The 23,899-nt window shown below is 40.3% G+C and overlaps 1 protein-coding gene across 1 annotated transcript in view; it reads left to right on the plus strand.

Moving 5' to 3' along the window:
- Positions 1-23,899, plus strand: part of LOC309553160 (tyrosine 3-monooxygenase-like) — a gene marked incomplete at its 3' end in the record, with an annotated part of 51,158 nt that overhangs the window by 7,853 nt on the left and 19,406 nt on the right. Inside the window, exons 5-9 of the mRNA XM_082254085.1 lie at positions 832-899; positions 5,670-5,720; positions 7,981-8,126; positions 13,022-13,157; positions 20,422-20,491. Coding sequence (XP_082110211.1) covers positions 832-899; positions 5,670-5,720; positions 7,981-8,126; positions 13,022-13,157; positions 20,422-20,491 — 471 coding nt within the window. The remainder of the gene's footprint in view (positions 1-831; positions 900-5,669; positions 5,721-7,980; positions 8,127-13,021; positions 13,158-20,421; positions 20,492-23,899) is intronic.

The raw sequence follows: 23,899 nt of genomic DNA on the forward strand, positions 1-23,899 counted from the left end.
AAAATGTCATCCATTGAGGCATGGAGAGGTTATTTCCCTGGGTGGGTATGTGCTGAGTAACTAACACCATATGGCAGGAAACAGGACTCGTTCCCATGGCTGCACGCACTGCTCGGTACAGCTGGGAGATATGTATTTTGCATGCTCTTTTACTATAAGATCAACAACAATGATCACATTTCATGTCTTGAAGAGTTTTTACCCACATTAATTATTACATGTCATTTTCAATTGCCATCTCCAAATATTCACAAATATAATATCTTTCTGAAAGTAGAGCTGATTTAAAGGGCAGGTATACACTAGTTAAAATTAATTACCTTCATTTTTTTTTTTTGCCTGGAATTTAAATATTTTCTTACTGATGAATCCAAACACTGAACTTTGGTAAAGATTATTGGATCATTTTTTTATCAAAGTTTTAAATAGCAAAGATTGAGATGTATACACTTTTAAGGGTATTGTATGCAGAATGTATACTTTATAATGTATGCAATATTTATTGTTATGTTGCTTATTTTCACTGTGGGGAGGCAAGAGTATTAGACACCTGTTCACTGCGATGCTGCTTCCATAAATTGCCAATGTGTTCTAAAACCTGAAGCTACTGTAAAGAACTGTAATGTCCATGTTGTATGTGTAGGGTACACACAAGTATGTGTATCCTACCTTCTGGATGGAGGATAAACCTTACATCATTAGCCAATAATTTCCAGTGATTGAACACATGGACAAAGTTGTGTTTGAATGCTGCTGTTATATTTGCCTGAGCTAAACTTTATTATATGTTTAGTTAATAATGTTATAACATATTTGCATTTATATTCACAGGGTTATGGTGACCAAGAGTATAAAAAGAGAAGATCATACTTTGCAGAGCTGGCTTTAACATACAAAGAGTGAGTTTGTTTTATTTGTGACATACACATTTACTGTATATAGTGTAGGTATTTAGGTTAATTAAAAAAATGCCACTGTGAGAAGTCTATAATAGGATCAAGCATTCTGAAGCTGCAAGTGACTTTCACTTAACAGGTAGCAAATCAAAGTGTCTAATTGGATAGATTCCTTTAAAGAAAACCTGTATTTAGAAAAATAAAAGTCTCCCATTACCAGCCTGTCCTTTTAAAAGGTAGTGCTTACCCTTTCAGGAGCCACATGAGGTGTCATGGCTTCTGTTCTTGTACCCATGACTCTGCGAACAGCTCTGTACTCTATGACACACCTTGCTAGGTTGAGGATACAGGTGCAGATACCTGTGTATGTATATAATGTGACATGGGGGATCATTAGCTCAGTGGTTGATGCATCTTTAACCATTCCCAAACAAGGGTTCTTCTCCTGCAATTGGCACAAATGAAAAATCCTAGCCCATCTGGTTCTTAAGCTCTCACTCAGCTTTAATCGCAGTACTTCTGCTCTTTACGCTGGTTTCCCAGAACATAGGTTCTTTAATGCAGACAGATTCACTCTAACGCCCAAAACTCCATTGGCCTTAGTCCTCTTGGGTCTCTTGGGTGGAGCCCTGAGGTATTCCTAAACCTCCATTATAAGGCCCATGTGGACCTGAGCACACACCCTGCTGGTCCTCCACAAAACCCAGACACTGAGTTGGAGATTCCATCCCACCCAAAACACTATGAAATCTCCAAACTATGAAGCCCCATCCAGGAATACCAAAACCTGGAGAAAGCTGCAAAAGCAGTTTTCTCAATTCAAAACAAAGCTCCCTAGTCCTGCACTCAGCAAAAGTGCAAACCCTTGTGCAAAATGACACCAAAAGTGTAAATGACAGGAACCATTTAAATAGTAGCAAAGTGTATTGCCACAGATAAATGTGAAAGAGAACTGTGAAATGGTGAATCATCCAGAAAAATATTATACTATATATTGATTTACAGTTGGAAGATATAACTCAGCATTTTAAACAATTAAAAGAATATACTACAAAATATATGCAATAACAAAAGTACAACAGCTGAACAGTTTACTTAACAGACAGCAAACAATAAATGTCTCTTACACCAGCTATGGGTAACCCTAACTGGTGACAGGACCTAAAGGTGATCACCTTAGCAACAAGTCAGTAATCAATAGTTGTTTTTGTTATTCAGTCGTTTAGTCATGTCCGACTCTTCGTGGCCTCATGAACCATAGCAAGCCAGGCTTATCTGTCCTCCACAGCCTCCCAGAGCTTGCTTAACTACATGTTCATTGTTTCGATGATACTATCTATTCATCTTGTTTTCTGCTGTCTCTTCTCCTTTTTCTTTCCATGTTTCCCAGGATCAGAATCTTTTCCAATGAGTCCTCTCTTCTCATTAGGTGGTCAAAGTATTCACGTTTCAGCTTCATTTTCAGGGTTAATTACCTTCAGGATTGACTGGTTTGATATTCTTGCTGTCCAAGAGACTTTCAAGAGTCTTCTCCAACACCATAGTTCAGAAGCATCAATTCTTCGGTGTTCAGCCTTCCTTATGATCCAACTTTCACAGCCAAAGGTTACTACTGGATATACCATAGCTTTGACTATACGACACTTTGTCGGTAGGGTGATGTCTCTGCTTTTCATAATGTTGTCTAGATTTGCTATTGCTTTCCTCCCAAGAAGCAAGCATCTCCTAATTTCATGGCTACAGTCACCGACTGCCGTAATCTTGGAGCCTAAGAAGATAAAATCTGTCACTGTTTCCATTTCTTCTCCTTCTATTTTCCAAGTCTATCTTAGTTTTCTTAATGTTCAATTTCAGGCCAGCTTTTGCGCTCTCCTCTTTCACCTTCATTAAGAGACTCTTTAGTTCTTCTTCACTTTCTGCCATTAGCGTGGTATCATCTGCATATCACAGGTTGTTGATATTTCTCCCTGCGATCTTAATTGCGGCTTGTGATCCGTAGATCCTGGCATTTTGGATGATGTACTCTGCATAAAGTTTAAATAGGTAGCATGGCAATATACATCCTTCCTGCACTCCTTTCTCTATTTTGAATCAATCAGTCATTCCATGTCCTGCTCTAACTGTTGCTTCTTGACAGGTGAGGTGTTGCTGTTGCTTTCAGGAGACAGGTGAGGTGGTCTGGCATTCCCATTTCTTTCAGTATTTGCCACATCTTGTTGTGATCCACACAAAGGCTTTACTGTAGTCAATAAAGCAGAAGTAGACTTTCTTCTGGAACTCCCTTGCTTTCTTCATGTTGGCAATTTGATTTCTAGTTCTTGCTGCTGCTTCAAAATCCAGCTTGTACCTGTGGTAGCTCTCGGTTCACATGCTGCAGAAGCCCAGCTTGTAGAATTTTCAGCATAACCTTGCTAACATGTGAGATGAGTGCGATCGTACGGTAGTTTGAACATTCTTAGGCGCTGCCCTTCTTTGGAATCAGAATGTAAACGAACCTCTTCCAGCCCTGTGGCCATTGTTGATTTTTCCAAATTTGTTGGCATATTGAGTGCAGCACTTTTACAGCACCGTCTTTTAGGATTTTAAATGACTCAGCTGGGATACCATCACTTCCACTAGCTTTGTTATTAGCAATGCTTTCTAAGGACCACTTGATTTCACTCTCCAGGATGTCTGGTTCAAGGTCAGTGACTGCATCATCGTGGTTATACGGGACATTCAAATCTTTTTTGTATAGTTCTTCTGTGTATTATTACCATCTCTTCTTCATCTCTTCTGCTTCTGTTAGGTGCTTGTAATTTTTGTCTCTTATTGTGCCCAATGCCCATCTTTGTACAAAACTTTCCCTTGATATCTCCAATTCTCTTGAAAGCTCTCTAGCCTTTCCCATTCTGTTGTTTTCCTCTAAATCTTTGCATTTATTGTTTAAGAAGGTCTTTTTGTCTCTTCTTGCTATCCTCTGGAAGTCTGCATTTGGTTGGGTATATTTTCCCCTTTCTCCATTGTCTTTTGCCTTCCTTTTTTGTTCAGCTATTTGTATGGCCTCATCAGATAGCCACTTTTCTTTCTTGCATTTCTTGCAATCAATAGTACACCTGCTCTAAACTTTCTGCTGGCCAGCTAGTTGGGGTCCAGGACCTTGCGTTGGAGCTCTCGGAGTACTGTCCCTTCAAGAATCTATTTATGCAATAGTCAAGTGTTCCTTACCAGCAAAACTCTATCTTTGCTAGTAGCTGCACTTAACGGTTGGCCAGGGTCCACTAACCAGTCCTGTGTACACAGAGGCCTTTAACCCATATGCCTGGCAAAAGGGCTACCCTCTTTCTCTCTCTGGTAGTATCCTCAGTGTGTGGCTCTTTCAGGTTCTCCACAGTCCAGATCACGGTCCCCTCTGCTTCCCTTGCTTTCAGATAAAGATGCCCCACTTACTGCTCTTACTGAACAGGTGGGTTATGGTCTGTATCAACCTGGTCTCCCCGCAAAAAGAGAGAGTTTTTCCTCCTTTAATGCAGGAAAATCACTGTTGTCCCTCCTCTTTTATGTCTCTGCCCTGGGAATTGTGGTTTTCCAGGCAGTCTGTAGAATAGCACAGTCCTTACTGCAAACTTAATTTCCCACAGTCCTCCATAATCTTTCATCAGAGTCTCTCTTGTACTACATGTCCAACAGGCACCCACTGGTGAATGAAGGGGAAAACAACACTGGCTTTATAACGGTGTGCATACATACACGGAACAGCACAGTGTCTCTGCAGCTGCTCCTTTCTTGATGGTTAAACACAGGGCTACAAAAGTGCAAGTTCTCTGGTTGTTAATGGGAAAAACGGCTTCAGTACATTGTAGGCTACTGACTTTAAATGAAATATGCACATCAGGAGTACTGACTTCACTTGTTTTTCATTTGCTTCCTTTTTAGGAAGCATGTGCTATGAGTTAAACACCAGTTTTTATGAGTCATTACCATTAGGTTATATGCAGGAACCTTCAGGTGATTGGACACTGTCAAAAAGAGAAGGCTTCAGGGAGATCCCTCTATACAACCTCCTTACTCTTAGTTAGCCTCAATTTTTTGCTAGTGTCCTTAGGTGGCGGACACCTTCACCCCCTGCCCCAAAGTACCCTAGTACTTTTCTGCAGCAAGCATCTGTTTCTCAGATTTGAAAAGCTGCCATCTTGGCTTCTTTCCTTACATTTGTTAATTTGTACCAGGTGGATGTTTAGGTCCCCTCTAATGCCAGTTTTGGGTGTAAGGTGCTACAGGATGCTTCAAAAGTCTGTTGAACCTTCTTGACTCATTTGTTTTTTTAGGCCTGATGCCGTGCATTGCTATTCTTCCCACCCCTCAGTCAAACTGCTTTAGGATGTTCCAATGGTAATGAATACAAATCCTGTGTTCCATACCATACAACTATGAAAGTAAGATTTTTACTTACCAGCAAAAACCGTTTCTTGGACTACAGCGCGGGACACAGATATCATGTCCTGTTCCTATGATCTCACCATTGCCTGTTAAAAAACCGAGGCTAGATTAGTGTAGGAGGGGTTATTTAGGGGAAGGGCCCCTGCAACCTTCTTTTTTTGCCAGTGTCTAGCCATCTGAAGGTAGCTGCGTGTAAACCAATGGCAATGACTACCTATCCTGTATTCCAAAAAAACGGATTTTACTAGTAAGAAAATGCTATTTTTCTGCTGTATACATTATCATCAACTGACCTTCAATATTGTAACTGACAAAATAACTGAGGGAGTAATACATTGTTTTACATTTCTTTAGTGGAGATGCTTTGCCAAGGGTTGAATACACAACAGAAGAAACTGCCACTTGGTAAGACATATTTCAATAAAATTTTAATTAAATAGCCATGGTAAGCAGGAGACATTGCGGTGGGATGGTTAATCATGATGATACCTAAGGCATGAATGCAATGCCTTCACCATACTTCCTAATCTAGTAGGTATTTACAGACATTTCTCTTGTGCTGTACAATTACCGTCTATCTACAGAGCTATCAGTGGTGGCAGTAGTGTAGTATATGTATGTTAGCTACAGTACTGTACAGGCATACGCCCATCCCATTATTTTTCTCATTGCAAAGTACCAATATACAATTCATCCTATACAGATAGGCTTTTATATATTTACTAAACAAAAATGGCAACGACCTTCATTTTAACTAGAATATAGAGTAAGGTGCACATGGAGAGGCTATACACAGAGCAAACAAAACAAAATGTATCTCCCAGCACACTTACCATACAACTAGTAATAAAAATGACACGTCTAACAATTTGCATCAAATTGTTTAAAGGTGTAGTTACACAATATACAAACATTTGCAAAAATATGTGGAAGCTGCATTGCCTTGACAAGCCCCCTTTATATAGTGCTGTCCTAGATCTAGACTTTGAGAGTCACCATATTGGAGCCAATATAGCAAAGGATAAATTAGGGCAGGCATGTCTGGAGGCTGCCCATTCCTCCTTAACCACTTAAGCCCCGGAAGATTTTACCCCCTTCCTGACCAGGCCCTATTTTGCGATTCGGCGATTTTGCTGTACCCAAATGAAATTGACGTCCTTTTTTTTTACCACAAACAGAGCTTTCTTTTGGTGGTATTTAATCACCCGTGCGATTTTTACTTTTTGCGCTATAAACAAAAAAATAGCGACAATTTTGAAAAAATAACAATATTTTTCACATTTTTTTTATAGGAAATTCCCCCCCAAAAAAATGTAAAACTCAAAATTTTTTAACATTTTTGGCCAATTTGTTTTCTGCTACATATGTTTGGTAAAAAAAATCGCAATAAGCGTATTTTGATTGGTTTGCGCAAAAGTTATTGCGTTTACTAACTAAGGGAAAGATTTTTGTCATTTTTGGTGTTTTTTTTTTAACGAGTAATGGCGGCGATCTGCGATTCTTTTTGCGAGACTGCGACATTGCGGCGGACAGATCGGACCCTTGACTGACATTTTTGACACTTTTGGGGGTACCAGTGACATTACTACAGTAATCAGTGCTATAAATATGCACTGTTACTGTAAAAATGACACTGGAGGGAAGGGGTTAACTTTATTGGAGAGGCAGGGCTTAAATGTGTCCTTAGGGGCGTGTTTCTAACTGTAAAGGGGCGTGGCTTTTTGTGTAACCACAGAGATATACGATCCTACATAGCAGGACCGTATGATCTCTGCAGTTACACAAGGGAGAATGACAGGCGGCTTTGTTTACATTAGCCGCCTGCCTTTCTCCCTCTGCACCGGACGATAGCTAGTGACCGGCGGACATAGGGTCTGCCGGTCACACGCGCGGACTTGTTAGGGAACGAGTGGGGGCAGGAACGCGCCTTCGGCGCGGCGGGCTCGCCCCCTAGAGGCTCACAGGCAAGTGACGTAGCCCTACGTCACTTTGCCTGTACGGGGCTGACCGCCGCAGTAAATAGTCGTGCGGCGGTCGGCAAGCGGTTAAAGGTGCAGGGACACACCAGAAGCCCTGCAATGTACAATGGCAGCTGAATGTATCTAATGTGTCTCTACACTAATTCCAAGCTAAACAAAAATGACAAAGATCTAAATTTTTAAATAGCCTTTAAAGTAAGGTGAACATGGAAGGGCTTGGAGCCAAGCAAACAAAACTAATTGTATTTACCAGCACCTTTACCAAATTGTATATTTACATATAGTTACAGTATATACTGTATACTGTAGCCATACCATGGTGGATCGAATCTGTGCAATATAGAGAAAATCACTGTAAAGATTGTGAGTACATACCAACCTTTAAAAGCATGAAAGGAGTGATGCAAGACCACAGTATGGACTATTATGCCAATGCTTATTAACTTGTCATTAGTATGTAACCTGTATTATATTTTTATTCTGTTATCAAACTTATGAGAAAACCTACCTTAATAACCATGCATTTCTTACACTATAAGGCACTATTTGCTTTTTACCTCTTTGTAGTTGAGGATGCAAATGCAAATTCACCCAAAGGTCACTTGTCCAATGTGTTTAAATAATCAGTTTGTTAACTGTAGATGGCGGTAATGCTAATATCTTATTCATGACTACTATTCTTCTAGGAAACAAGTCTACAAATCCCTCAGCACTCTCTATCCAAACTATGCTTGCAAGCAATACTTAGATGCTTTTCAACAGCTGGAAAAATATTGCGGATTTACAGAAAATTCTATACCTCAACTTCAGGATGTGTCTAATTTTCTTAAAGGTAATGAATTAAACAGAAATAAAATTAAAGCAATCACATCAATTGAGTTGGTTTATAGCCAAAAAGATAGCGTGTAGGAAGGTGCAACATTTAGGCATCATGCACAATGGCCTGTTTGAGGCATACAATAAAAAAAAAATCTGGTTTCTTTGCATACCCGGGAAACCCAGGTGCTGAGTACAGAAGCCATGAACGGCTGTGTGCAGCTGTATGAGGGTATTTGCCAGTACAACTGTATATAACATATGGGCATATTCCCAGAATGCAGACTTTACTGACAGACATGTGCCTCAACTCATGTACACCTGCCTATAGCACACTGATTTTCTGAATTCAGGAAATTCATCTGTATGCTATACATGGGTTTATACAAAGAACTACATACAGCACAATCATACATGTCTATGGGAGACTATAAGCAACACTAGTGCTTTCCAGGTATGGAAGAAAAGCCAAACATTTTACATTGTACACTCCTAATGTGCTCTATCTGATGCTATACAGATTCCATTAACAGCAAATACTTAGAAAATGCATCATCACCGATTTGGTATTCACAGATTTTCCTTGTGACATGAAAATTAACTTACTGGGGAAAAAAAAAGATTAGCAATTATTTATTTGGGAGAATCTGCAATGAGATAATTTTTTTTGATGCACATAGTAAGCCACCCTACAAGCATTTAAATAGCCTAGGATGGGATTTGTAGGGTGCATTTTGAGTACCATAAATACTAAAAATGTTAATAAAATCAATTATTTTTTTAACCACTTCAATGCATGGCACATTTACCTCTTCCTGCCCAGACCAATTTTCAGCTTTCAGTGTTCTCAAGCTTTGAATGACAATTACTCAGTCGTGCAACACTGTACCCAAACAAAATTTCTATCTATTACTATCTATTATATCTTTTTTCACACAAATAGAACTTTCTTTTGGTGGTATTTAATCATCACTCTTTTATTTTGTTTTTTTTTGCGATACAAGTGAAACGTGGACCAAAATTTATACTGCTATAAATCTTTGTAAAATATCCCAACTTAGTGTATATTATTTAGTCTGTGTAAAATCATAGAGTCTACAAGCTATGGTGCCAATCATTAAAAATTGATCACACCTGATCACACCTGATGTACTGATGGTCTATCTCATTTCTTGAGGCCCTTTCTCACACACAGCATATGCATACTTGCAATTACACTACAAAATACATTCTGCTACTCCTGAGTATGGTAATACAACATGTGTGAGAATTTTCACAGCCTAGACACATAGAGAGGTCCAACGTGCAAGGAGCACCGTCAGGCATTCTAAGGGCATAAATTACACATCTAAAGGCCCTGGAGCATCAGGATAATTGAATTACCCACAAAATTACCCTATTTTGGAAAGAAAACACCCCAACGTATATGCTATTCTGAATACATATATATGTACATATTGCAAGTACAGAAGGAGAAAAACAAGTACAAATTTCAACCATGCATTTGTTATGTTGTTAATGATCCTGGGTGCACTTCATTTCTTCTACGTGTTTCGCCAAAAATGGTTTCTTCAGAAATTATTTTAGGTGAGACAACATAACTAAATAGAAAGAACATAAAAATAAACATGCATACAAAATAATGTTTTACATAAGCTTACCCAATTTGTATCACGTACCATTGATCCCATTGGTTACACCCATATGGAGATGGAATGGGTGCCATAGAGAGGGAAGAGAGCACCCAGAGACAGCAAGAGGCAGGGCCACCCACCCTGGTCCCCAGTTGGATCCCCCAGACCTCCGCTCACAATGCCCAAATTTGGGGTCAGTCACAGAAGAAACAAAAATGTCACAGGACAAAATTTTGATTGAAATTTGTGTCCTAGATCTTCCACTTCCTTCTTTGTCTCATTATAGCTTGTAGAGATTGAACAAGCTTTGAACTTCCAATAGTGGATGATGTTTACACCAAAACAAGGGTGGTGTTATCTTCTCAGGCATATTCTCTACAAACTAGTTTTTAGTAGGCATAAGAACTTTACACTAACATCCATTTAAACTGGCCAAGGTCAATATAGACTATTCATTTATAGTTTATTGTTACAAATACACATGTATTCCCCTTTCTTTCTTAGATTTTTTTGTCCTGTGGCACTTGTGCTTCTTTTGCGACTGACCCCAAATTTGGGCTTTGTGAGCAGAGGTCTGGAGGATTCAACCTGGGCTGGGGGTGGGTGGCCCTGCCCCTGGCCATCTGGAGGTGCTCTCTCCTCTCTCCACGGCACTTATTCCTTCTCTATCTGGGTTTAATCATTGGGGTCCATGGTACGTGATACAAATTGGGTATGCTTATATAAAACATTATTTTGTGTGTACTGTATGTTTATTAATTGTGTTCTTTCTATTTAGCTATGTTGTTCGCTTCTAAGATAACTCCTGAAGAAGCCATTTTTAGTGAAACATGTAGAAGAAATTAAGTGCACCCAGGATCAACAACAACATAACACACGCATAGTCAAAATTTGTACTTGTTTTTCTCTATTATACTTGCAAAATGCATATGCTGTAAATGTATTCAGATTTTTTTTTTAACTTTGTTAAAATAAAATAATTATTTTAATTAAAATTATTTGTGTTTATGGTACTCAAAATATACCCTAAAAATCTCATCTTACACTATCTGACTTGTTGAATACTAATTCGGTATGTAACACAGTTAGTAATCTTATACCCTCAGCATTCTGGTTCTCTTTCTCCCATCCTTGTACCATATCTCTAAGCCACATCTAGTGTAGGTGCACAGCCAATGGTGGCATCATGAAGACTAATTGCAAAAAAAGGGCAGCATGTCGATGACCAAGTCAATAAAGTGTTTTATTCAAAGAAGCATGTTGCTCATATGTTTAGCAACTAATGTTTCAGGGACACATAAGTCCCCTTTATTAAAGCAGGAATTTACCCATACCAAATTGATAAAAATTAATGTTCTAAATCAAGGAACATACATTAAATAAGGAGTGGGTCTTGGTGGGGCAAATGACTATGCAGTAGGATGTAGCTTTAAAGTAGTATTAAACCCTCATAGTTTGTTTAGGTTAACACATTGTGCATGATAAAATAGCGCAGGAAAGAGTTAACAGTGGATGGTGCAGTGTGTTAGTTTGAAAGAGGGAGGGGGAGGAGGGAGGAGCAGGGGAGTGCCTTGCCATCCTAGGCTATGGCACAATGTATTTCTATTGATGCACATAGTGTTGGGAGACACAACTCTAGTCCTTGCAGGTAAAGGTGGCTCTATAGTATGCTGTATAAAAACCTGAAACAGGAGACCTGGGGCAGTGGTCATTGTATGAGCTTAAACTGAAACATAAGCAAGGATTAAAAGATAAAGAAGCTCCATACTCTGCAATTGATTAAATCAGCTGCTGAAAGTGCCTAAAAAACTCAGAGTTTGATATCAATTTAATATATTTTAAACTGCGTTGCTTTAAAGGAAACCTGCATTGGGAAAAATGAGCAGGCTTCTATTGCTAACCACCTTTAGAAAACACTAGTTACCTGTCTGACTCTGGCTTCAGTACTATCTAATGCATAGGGGGAGGTGATATACTGCGCTAACTATACAAGCAATACATATAATTAAGCTGTTAGCACAAACAACTGACAAAACATTGCTAAATACAAGTGCAAAAATACAGTGCAGCACTAGAAAAATATATATAAAGTCCAAAAAATATACTAATATTTATAAGGATAATAAAAAATAGGAAGTGAGTCCCAAGTGGAAAGGTGAGATTGACTGTCCAAAGTGATGTATGTGGTCACAGAAGCTGTTAGATCCCAACACCATCAGAATAAGGAATCAATATGTGCTCACCAGAGGTTGTAGGCCCAAATTACCCTACAGTAAATGGGTCAAGCAAGGCTCACGTAGTATGTCATAGGTTGCCCCGACTTGTGCTGTATCCTTGGATGTTCCAATATGTGGCCTTATGGTGAAGATCAGGAAGGTGGAATCTCCCAATCAACCAGTGACATATAGGGATAAGCCAAATGACACAAACATAGTGTAAATCCGCTAAAAACACAATTTATTTATAAAGGAAATACACTTACAAACATCCGATGGTAACAGCACATGTAATGAACAATGGATTTAAGCTGTCTCTGGCATGGTTATGACGCGTTTCGTCACAGATTACTTTTTCTAAGGATATTGCCAATAAATTGTGTTTTTAGCGGATTTACACTATGTTTGTGTCATTTGGCTTATCCCTATATGTCACTGGTTGATTGGGAGATTCCACCTTCCCGATCTTCACCATAAGGCCACATATTGGAACATTCAAGGATACAGCACAAGTAGGGGCAACCTATCACATACTACGTGAGCCTTGCTTGACCCATTTACTGTAGGGTAATTTGGATCTACAACCTCTGGTGAGCGCATATTGATTCTTTATTCTGATGGTGTTGGGATCTAACAGCTTCTGTGACCACATACATCACTTCCTATCTAATGCATAGACCAGGAAAAAGCATGAGATTCAGGGAAATTAGCCAAGTAGAAAAGCAAGAATTCCAATAGTGGTGGGACATTTCAGTGCCTGAAAAGTCCCACCACTAGGGGAATTCTTTCTTTTCTATTTGAATTTTAGGGATGTGGCACATAGCAGAGGCTAATTGCCTATATCTAATATAGGGAATATAGCCAAAGTCAAAACACTCAGTTTGCAAACTTGCAGGTCACGACTCACAATGTATTAAACCCATTCGATTAGCAATGATAGCAAGTGGTGGACTAGTATTTTTTAGAGGTACAGGAGAGAGTGATGGCATTCTATGTAGGTCTTTCAGTACAGGTTCCCTTTATTCTTACAGACTTTCATTTTGTTGCGTTCAATTGTATAGAAAGAACAGGATTCAAACTGAGACCAGCAGCTGGCTTGCTTTCTGCTAGGGATTTCCTGGCCTGTCTAGCTTTCCGTGTATTTCCGACAACGCAGTACCTGAGACATCCCTCCACTGTCATGCACTCTCCAGAGCCGTAAGTATACTGACACAACTTCCAGTCTTCACTATACTATGTCTAGAGGTCATACATCACCACTTAAGGACCAGGCCTATTTCTGACACTTGTTGTTTACAAGTTAAAATCAGTATTTATTGCTAGAAAATTACTTAGAACCCCCAAACATTATATATATATTTTTTTTAGCAGAGACCCTAGAGAATAAAATGAAGATCATTGCAATACGGTACTATGTCACACCGTATTTGCACAGCGATCTTACAAACTCTTACAAATACACTTTTTTGAATTAAAAAATAAGCAAACAGTAAAATTAGCTCATATTTTTTCTATAATGTGAAAGATAATGTTATGTTGAGTAAACAGATACCCAACTTGCAATGCTTCAAAATTGCGCACGCTGGTGGAATGACGACAAATATTGGTACCTAAAAATCTCCCTAGGCGACGCTTTAAAAATGTCTACAGGTTACCAGTTTAGAGGTACAGAGGAGGTCTAGGGTTAGAATTATTGCTCTCACTCTAACGATGTGTGGTTTGAACACCGTTTACGTATGTGGGCGCGACTTGTGTATGCTTTCGCTTTTGCGCGCAAGCTTAGAGGGAGAGGGCACTTTAAATGTTTTTCTTATTATTTATTTTTCCTTTTATTTTTTTACACTGTCCCTTTAAAAAAATGTTTTAGCACTTTAGTCCTATTACAAGGAATGTAAACATTCCTTGTAAAAGAAAAAAGCATGACAGGACCTCTTTAATTTGAGATCCAGGGTCAAAAAGACCACAAAAGGCAAAAAAAAATTAAAAAATAAAATGTAATTTTTTTCAACAAGAGTTGAAAAAAAAAAGTTATCGCGTTTGCTAACAAAGGGAAAGATTTTTGTCATTTTTGTTGTTTTTTTTTTAACGCGTAATGGCGGCGATCTGCAATTTTTTTGCAGTACTGCGACATTGAGGCGGACAGATCGGACCCTTGACTGACATTTTTGACACTTTTGGGGTTACCAGTGACATTACTACAGTAATCAGTGCTATAAATATGCACTGTTACTGTAAAATTACACTGGCAGTGAAGGGGTTAACTTTTCTTGAGAGGGAGGGGTTATGTGTGTCCCTAGGGGCGTGATTTTAACTGTGATTGGCTGTGGCTTGAGGTGTAGGAACAGTGATCAACGGTCCTACATAGTAGAACCGTATGATCACTATTCCTACACAGGGGAGAATGACAGGCGGCTTGTTTACATCAGCCGCCTGCCTTTCTCCCTCTACCCGACGAACGCGAGTGACCGGCGGACATCGGGTCCGCCGGTCACACGTGCGGGGGGGGGGGGTCCGTGACCTAGACCCTCACAGGCTAGCGACGTAGTACTACGTCGCTTTGCCTGTGAGGGGCTGACTGCCGCAGTAAATAGTCGTGCGGCGGTCGGCAAGTGGTTAAGTACTACGTCGCTGGACTCCTCCCCCTGTAGGTGACGCTCGCGCGCCACCGGAGGTGCGCTCCCGCTGTTTTCAGTCACAGCGGGAGTCGGGCCAGGGGAGGAGCGGCGGCGATCGCCGCTGCTCTTCCCCGATCGTCGGGGAATCTAGTTTGGAGATCCGCCCGCCTGTGTAAACAGAGCGGGCGGATCTCCTAAGTGACAGGCAGTGACAGCATAGCTGAACATGCGATCTGTCCCTGACTCACTCAGTCACTTCCCCCCACACACGTCAGTAAGCACCAGGCATACATTAACCCCTCCCTCTCCAATAAAATGAACCCCTTCCCTGCCAGTGTCATTTTTACGGTAACAGTGCATATATATAGCACTGATTACTGCAGTAATGTCACTGGTACCCCCAAAAGTGTCAAAAATGTCAGTCAAGGGTCCGATCTGTCCGCCGCAATGTCGCAGCCCTGCAAAAAAAATCGCAGATCGCAGCCATTACTCGTTAAAAAAAAAAACACCAAAAATTACAGAAATCTTTCCCTTAGTTAGTAAACGCAATAACTTTTGCGCAAACCAATCAAAATACGCTTATTGTGATTTTTTTTTATCAAACATAGGTAGCAGAAAACAAATTGGCCAAAAATGTAAAAAAAATTTGATTTTTACATTTTTTTGGGGGGGAATTTCATATAAAAAAATGTTAAAAATATTGTTATTTTTTCAAAATAAACGCTCTTTTTTTGTTTATAGCGCAAAAAGTAAAAATCACATAGGTGATCAAATAAAACCAAAAGAAAGCTCTGTTTGTGGGAAAAAAAGTACGTAAATTTCGTTTGGGTACGGCGTCGCACGACCACGCAATTGTCAGTTAAATTCGCACAGCGCCGAATCGCAAAAAGTGGCCTGGACATAAGACAGCAAAATCCTCCGGTGGTAAAGTGGTTAAAGCAGCGTTTCTCAACCTTTCTGCAGTTAGGGCACCCTTTAAAATTATAGACATCCTCAAGGCACCCTTTCGAATTATGGACAGTCTCAAGGTACTCCATTCTAAAATGTAAAAAAAACTATGCTTATAGCTTTACATAATGCAGCAACATCCACATGTAGAACTCCCAATGTTAAAGATGATTTATTCTTCCAAAGCAAATACACTTTTGCACACTGGTACTGACTAGTATTCCAATGTTTCTCTTTTCCCTCAATTTATCTCCATAAGTCAGTTAATGTTACCCCAGTGCTGAGGGAGAGGGGCACAGGAGGCTCAAACCAGGATGCTGTAGAGGCAACAGACATCCTCCATATCAACTGATGACTTTATTGGCTGCTAGGATGCCAGTGTCTAGTTGTAATGGTGCATAATAAAACCTGTGGCTTTCTGTAATTAAAGGGCAGGATTGAGCCACCAGCTGGTTTGTATAAAATGTTTGATCAATTTTTAGGCATTTTGCCAAGGCACGCCTGAATAAACCTCAAGGCATCCTGGTTGAAAAAGGCTGCTTTAGAGAGTATCTTGGCAAACATGACATTTTTGTAGCAGAGGATGTGTAAAACCTAACTTGTATCTAAGTGCAGAGTCATTCATCCAAGCAGGAAATTACACTTCTGGGAGCATTCTGTACACCCACCTACTGTGTACAGAACACCTCCAGGTAGCCATATTGCATTACATTTTATAGAAATTTACAGTGCTGCCGATTGAAAAGGAAAGATAATTTCTAATAACTTTAAATGACAATATGGCTTTTATAGCAATTGTATATGCTATACTATTTTTTTTTTAAATTTGGTAAACCAAATTTCCATGAAAGTGGAGTTTAAGCACATATGGCTACTGCTATTCTTTATCATAAAGTATGCTAGAAGGTGTTATTTCTGGTAACATGCTGTTTGCTTAACATGCAATTCTCATATTGAATTATTTAATGCAGTGGCATGCCTAGCATAACTGACACCAAGGGTGGATTATTTTTTTAACATTCTCCCCCATGCTCCTCTATATATCAAATTTATGTAAAAAGTATTGTCAGTAGTAACCATGAAATTAAATAAATACTTAATATGGGTAGAAAAAAACAGTAAAAATATTCTTTATCTGAATGTTTTATATATATAATCATGTTAGTAAAAAATATATTTTAAGGTTTAATAGTGGTGAAGCATGAGGGAAAAAATGGTGAGTTAAATAAAATTAAATTCATCTTAAAGCGAGGCATATTGTGCACCATGGCAGAACAGAATAATGCCAGCTTGCTTTGATAGTGACTAGCCTAAGGGTCCTTTCACACGGTCCGCCTCCGCCGGCGGACTCCGTGCTGCTCAGCGGGGGATTGATCCACTGATCCCCGCTAAGCAGGCGGAGGACAGCTCCGTCTCTGCTCTGTGTGGAGAGGGAGGTGTCAGAGCCCCGCTGCTCTATATGGGGGAATCGGATGAGAACGGACCGCCTGTCCGTTTTCATCTGATCCCATCCAATCTGATCCGCTGGACGGATGGAAAATAGGGTTCCCATCTGTCCGGTTTTCATGGACAGGATCAGAATCGGATAGCAGCTGACATCTGCGGCCCATAGGGATGCATGGAGGATCCGATCAGATCCGCCTAAAAAAATGACAGGCGGATCTGATAGGATCGTTCCTGTGAAAGGACCCTTAAGGGCACTAAATTCTAGTGATATGATACTGTAAAAAACTGTGAATTCACAATACATTGGCAGAAATAGCTATTTTGACGAATCGGGCCGCAAATAGGCAAATGTATACAATACATAGCCAAAAGTCCACTGTTACAATAAGAAGGAAGTAAATAGGCAATCATTACAATAAGCGGACAGAAAACAGCAAGTTTGGACAATTAGGGATGAGTGAATCTGCCCGGGTTTGGTAAACAGTGGAATGCATAGCAACAAAACAGCGAACCCCTTCCCACTTAGAATACCAGTGGGTGTGCATTATACACATCATAGCCCACTTTGGCTAGTATGAACAAGCCTGACCTGGGGTTTGGGTACTGCCATTTTGGCTATGTACCAATGCACAAAAATGCACTTGGGCGTCAGAAACACGAACACAAGCTACTTGCTAGGGGGGGAACCTCTGGGGGATTCTAAGATAGAAAAGGACCTGGGGGTACTAGTGGACAACAGGAATGGCAGTGGCGTGCAATGCCAAGCCACTGCAAACAAAGCCAACAGAATACTGACATGTATAAAAAAGGGGATTCACTCCAAAAATAAAGAGATTATTCTCCCACTCTACAAGACTCTGGTCCAGCCACATCTGGAGTATGCTGTCCAGTTCTGGGCACCGGTCATCAGAAAGGATGTGCTGGAACTGGAGAGAGTCCAGAGAAGGGCAACAAAAATAATTAGGGGAATGAAGAACATCAGCTATGAGGAAAGACTACAAGCATTGAACTTATTCTCTCTGGAGAAGAGACGCTTGGGGATATGACATCTATGTACAAATACTGTACTGGTGACCCTAGCATAAGGAACAAACTTTTCAGAAAAAGGAAATACAATAAGACACGTGTGTGGGTAAGGTGAGATAAAGTGGCACTGCCCAATACAAAGTGTTAAAGAAGTATGAATTTTTTCGCTTAAAGTGCTATAGTGTTGATTAAAAACTCATTATCAAAGAATTCCTAAAAAATGTACTCCTATTGGAGTGTGATAAAGTGTTCCTAGTGCAAATGATAAATAAATAATTTATTTGTGCAAATAAAACGAGTGTATATAAAAAATGTGAGTGTATGACAACACACTTAATGAGATGTGTGTATAAACCAATTAATATAAGTGAACCGTACAGTAAACCACCTCTGTACTAATGGTAAATGAATATAACAATAAATATAGCAAAAAATATAGTATATAGTAATGCTCATGCAGTGAAATAATAGTGACAAAATCAGCAAAAAACAGCAAATCAACAGTCTTTCTCTTGCTGGGTGATTCAGTGATGTGAAAAATATGTCATCACGCACCTGATGACGTCAGCTCTGACGAAACGCGTCGTGCGCGATAACGTCACTTCCGCCCCACTGCAACGCAGATCCGGTCGCTGAAGCGCACAGCATCCCGGAAGCGGCCGCCAGCGAGGGACTTGCGGCCCCTACTGCTTCAGATACCTGTTATTACCAATTTAATGTGAGTACCTGCTTTTATACATTTGAAATAAAGTTCTATTTAAACGGTACATCACTATATCGGAATATTCTTCTTCACATATCATCATCTACCTCATCCGATAAGGAGATCCTATACCCTGGCACAACAGGGGGATATCCCCCTTCCCCCTCCCTCAGGAGCCTCACAGACCACGCTGCAATAAGGCTCGCTACCCCCGTAGGGGTACATACCTCCGGTGAGTGCGGGAGCAATTGGAGGGGTGCACCTGTGTGTTTCACTCACCACTCACATCACCCCTAAAGGTTTTGAAGCACTTTAATGTCACCGAAATTGCTGCTGTTCACCGACTATTGAATATACATATTTTTCACATCACTGAATCACCCAGCAAGAGAAAGACTGTTGATTTGCTGTTTTTTGGTTTTTGCTGATTTTGGGACTATTATTTCACTGCATGAGCATTACTATATACTATATTTTTTGCTATATTTATTGTTATATTCATTTACCATTAGTACAGAGGTGGTTTACTGTACGGTTCACTTATATTAATTGGTTTATACACACATCTCATTAAGTGTGTTGTCATACACTCACATTTTTTATATACACTCGTTTTATTAGCACAAATAAATTATTTATTTATCATTTGCACTAGGAACACTTTATCACACTCCAATAGGAGTACATTTTTTAGGAATTCTTTGATAATGAGTTTTTAATCAACACTATAGCACTTTAAGCGAAAAAATTCATACTTCTTTAACACTTTGTATTGGGCAGCGCCACTTTATCTCACCTTACCCACACATCCTGATATAGCCTTAGGGCCATATTTTGAGGTAGGCTGCAGCCCCATCCCCCGTCTATAAGCGCGGATTTCTTTACTCTTCAATAAGACACGTGGCCACTCACTAAAACTAGAGGAAAACAGTTTAACCTCAAACTACATAAGGGGTTCTTTACTGTCAGAGCGGTAAGGATGTGGAATTCTCTTCCACAAGCAGTGGTATCAGCAGGGAGCATCGATAGTTTCAAAAAGCTATTCGATGGGCACCTTAAAGACCACAACATAGGGGGGTATACAATGTACAGTTAACAGCAAACACACACACACACATCACAGGTTGAACTGGATGGACTGATGTCTTTTTTCAACCTCACTAACTATGTAACTATGTAATGAAAAATGTTCTAAAAAATACATTACAGCGGAAGAAAGTCTTTTTCATGTGCTTTTGAAGTCAATAATGAAAATACACAAACATGCTTGGGGGTGTTTAAAAGAACCGATTTGATTGGATGCAGCCACTTTTTGGCTGGCAATTTTAGACGTGACTTCTTTGATTTCCTTTAATTGGGCTTGAGGCGGCCGACACGGCCAACTACTGAGCACATTTTGGCTGGTTCCTCAGGATACTCTATGGCCAACTTTAGTTAAGTACAAAATGAAAAGTTTAGTTTAAGCCTTTAGAAGTAGTAGCCTTTAGTAGCCAAAGAAGGCAAGATAAAATGTTACACAAATAGTTCTGTTTGGGAACTGCCTTCTGTTATTCTGTTGTCTCAGACAATGATCTACAAGGGCCTTGTTGTAAATACCATTCTGGGCATTGTACACATGCACATTTATTGTGATTCTGATAAATGTGTCCTTTGTTGTTTACTTTTTTTATTCAATGAGCATGTAAAAAAAAAATGTCCCTCTTGTATGTCCCTCTTCCCTCAGGGACTGCTGCCATGAATTGCTGGGCCATATCCCCATGCTTGCTGATAAAGAATTTGCACAGTTCTCACAGGTAGACATTTTTACTAATATGTTGAACTATGTTAGTATATTGAACATTTGTGCCACAACATGGAGAGCTTGAGAAAAATTATTTTTAAATCACCTATAGATAAATCAAGAATACAGGTTTGAGGAAAACATCTTAAACCCAAGGTGTATGATTAAAGGGCCTGGGGCAGATTTTGTTATACCTAAACAACTAGTGTAACATTGCTACAATCATCTATAATCATCAGTGTGATATCATGTACATCTCATGCATATCATGCAATTTATTTAGGCAAAGAAAAAAATAGTAATGGCACCACTCCTGTAAAATGTGAAATAAACCTCTTGTTTTTGAAAATGCTGCAGGGCAAACAGTATGCTATACTTTAAAGAATTTTAGGTCCCATTTACAGTTGCAGTAACATATTGCAAAGCAAGCATTTTACCATTTATTACTGCAGTATATGGTGATGCATTACCCACTGAGAAGTGCATTTCAGGCCATTCATTTATTTTAAAGGCCACTACAACATTTTTTTCCTAAATGTACATAATATAACTGGATATTAACATTTATAGGTAAAGTTGATCCAGGGAATATCTGATTGCCTCTTGGGGGATAAGGAAATTGAATCATGCTTTGCTGTTTTTTTTTTTTTTTGCCTTGGACTTACTGTAGGTATAGGATCGTGTATATTATTATATAGATTTATATAGCGCCGACAGTTTACGCAGCACTGTGATCTGCCCCAGACCACCCACCCCCCCGCGCTGAGGGCTCTGCTTCTCAGCCTAGCATGATTTTTTTCGCACTAGTGATGGGCAAGTGAAAAAAGGGAAGGACATAACTGACTGCAAGGGCAGCCATGGGAAGCCCTCCCTCTATCAATGAAATCCCAAATGCACCAGGGAAAGAATGAACCGTGTGTGTTTATAATAAATAGATATTCTCTAAACCCTGTGTGTTAATTCATATATACATTTTATCTATATATATATATCAACCCTCCAGATAATTGTAGTAACCGTGTGTTTCTTAATGTGCAAAACAGCAAATTAGAGGTAGATTCATAAATATAAAGTGCAGCAAGGTAGTAAATAAATTCATATACAAAAAGTGCCAAGTGAAAAAAAACAGTCCTTATAGTCTGTAGTGACTATATAATGAAAACATGTGCAATGTGAAACAAAGTAGTGAAGCAATGAAGTGTCAGTGTAGGAGCAGCATGAGCAGGGAGTCGGGCCCCGGGGGAAAGCCATTGGTGTAAAGAGGTCCCGGAGTCCAGGGAGGGCCAGATTTTCATCAGGAAGAATCATAGAAATATCTTACAGTTACTACAATTATCTGGAGGGTTGATATATACCGTATATACAATATATAAGGTCAACACATAATAATTTAACACACAGGGTTTAGAGAATATTTATTTATTATAAACACCGAACACTTTTTGAATAGTTGATAAAAAGGTAGCAGAGCTGATATATATACATTATACCATTATCAAGGGACCCCCTTTTTATCATCAGCAGCCCATATTTTATTTTATTTTTTATATTTACATTGGTCACTTTTTACTATAGATAATTAAATAGAGCACATATTGTGGAAACACAATTTTTTTCCTAAGCGCGGGTTCATTGGCATTTTTTTAATGTGTGTGTGCAGACTGTTGAAAGGAAGAGACCCACCTGACAATAGAGAAAGTGGGAGCTTAGGGTCAATCAATCCCACTCGTCACCCTGTGTAAGATCCGTTATGGAGCAGACCTGGGAGAGAGGAGGGTTTCAAGGGGAATCTGCCAAAGCACTGTGGCTTAACCTTCCGACATGCAGGTGGTCCATTTTTGGACATTGGATTACTGAGAGGCTCTTTGGCAACCCTCCAGTTAGGAATGTTCCCTGTATACATTAATGTGCGCAGGGGCAAACCTTTCCATTGCCCATTTAATCGCGAATGCGCGTTCGCCAATGCGCACACACATATGCGCGACAGTCGTGACCCACTGCCGTTTTCCCGGGATCGCAGGCGTACGCGCATGTGCACGCAATGACCTTTCTGGTTTTGGCGCCCAATGGCCTATTTAAGGGTGGCTGGTACACTCACACTTTGCTGTCTTGTCTGCCGCTCCTCCTGTGTTCCTGAACCTGAGACCTGTTGTATCCTGCTTGATTCCTGTTTTACCTCCTGGCTTGTCCTTCACCTCGGTTCATTGGCATTTTTTTAATGTGTGTGTGCAGACTGTTGAAAGGAAGAGACCCACCTGACAATAGAGAAAGTGGGAGCTTAGGGTCAATCAATCCCACTCGTCACCCTGTGTAAGATCCGTTATGGAGCAGACCTGGGAGAGAGGAGGGTTTCAAGGGGAATCTGCCAAAGCACTGTGGCTTAACCTTCCGACATGCAGGTGGTCCATTTTTGGACATTGGATTACTGAGAGGCTCTTTGGCAACCCTCCAGTTAGGAATGTTCCCTGTATACATTAATGTGCGCAGGGGCAAACCTTTCCATTGCCCATTTAATCGCGAATGCGCGTTCGCCAATGCGCACACACATATGCGCGACGGTCGTGAACCACTGCCGTTCTCCCGGGATCGCAGGCGTACGCGCATGCGCACGCAATGACCTTTTTGGTTTTGGCGCCCAATGGCCTATTTAAGGGTGGCTGGTACACTCACACTTTGCTGTCTTGTCTGCCGCTCCTCCTGTGTTCCTGAACCTGAGACCTGTTGTATCCTGCTTGATTCCTGTTTGACCTCCTGGCTTGTCCTTCACCTTGCTTGTCTGCTGCCCGTCCTGACCTCGGCTTTTCCTGTGATCACTCTTCTGTCCCACCCTTGTCTGTCCATCTGCCATCGGATCCGGACCTGTTCACCTGCTTGCAGGGTGACCCAGAGGACCGCAACCTGGTGCTATACACGCATCAAAATCCATCCTCACCATCAGAGGCTCTGGTGAAGACCGGTTGGCACTTAGATTCCGCACCTCGGGTTAGCCTGTGTCTACTGCCTGGGTGACTCGTCTATGCTCCATCTCCTGGTGACTGAGAGGCTACCCTCTGCACGTCAGGCTTGCCGCCATAACCCTGACACCTCCTGTGCACTATAAAATTTTGAGAGCACTATTGGTGGATGGAATCTCATTTAAGGAGGACATCATTACTCTGTTGGTAATAGTTGAATTAAGATAACTTGAAAAGACACAGTTACCCTTTGTGGGTTACAAATACCTTCAGCTGTAGTTTATATACTCCATCATTTTTAAAGGGCCCCACCTGCAGACATTCAGTACCGCTGTCTTTCTATACCTCCATTTGGGCAGACGAGTCATTGAACTACAAGGGCATGCACCAGTGCCCCCGTAGTTCATCGAGAATCATAAGCTATTTGCCAAGGTGCAGACAAGACTTGTTGTTCGTTCACTCATTCA

This window comes from Pelophylax lessonae (genome assembly GCF_965119305.1).
Source record: "Pelophylax lessonae genome assembly, chromosome: 4".
Taxonomy (NCBI): domain Eukaryota; kingdom Metazoa; phylum Chordata; class Amphibia; order Anura; family Ranidae; genus Pelophylax; species Pelophylax lessonae.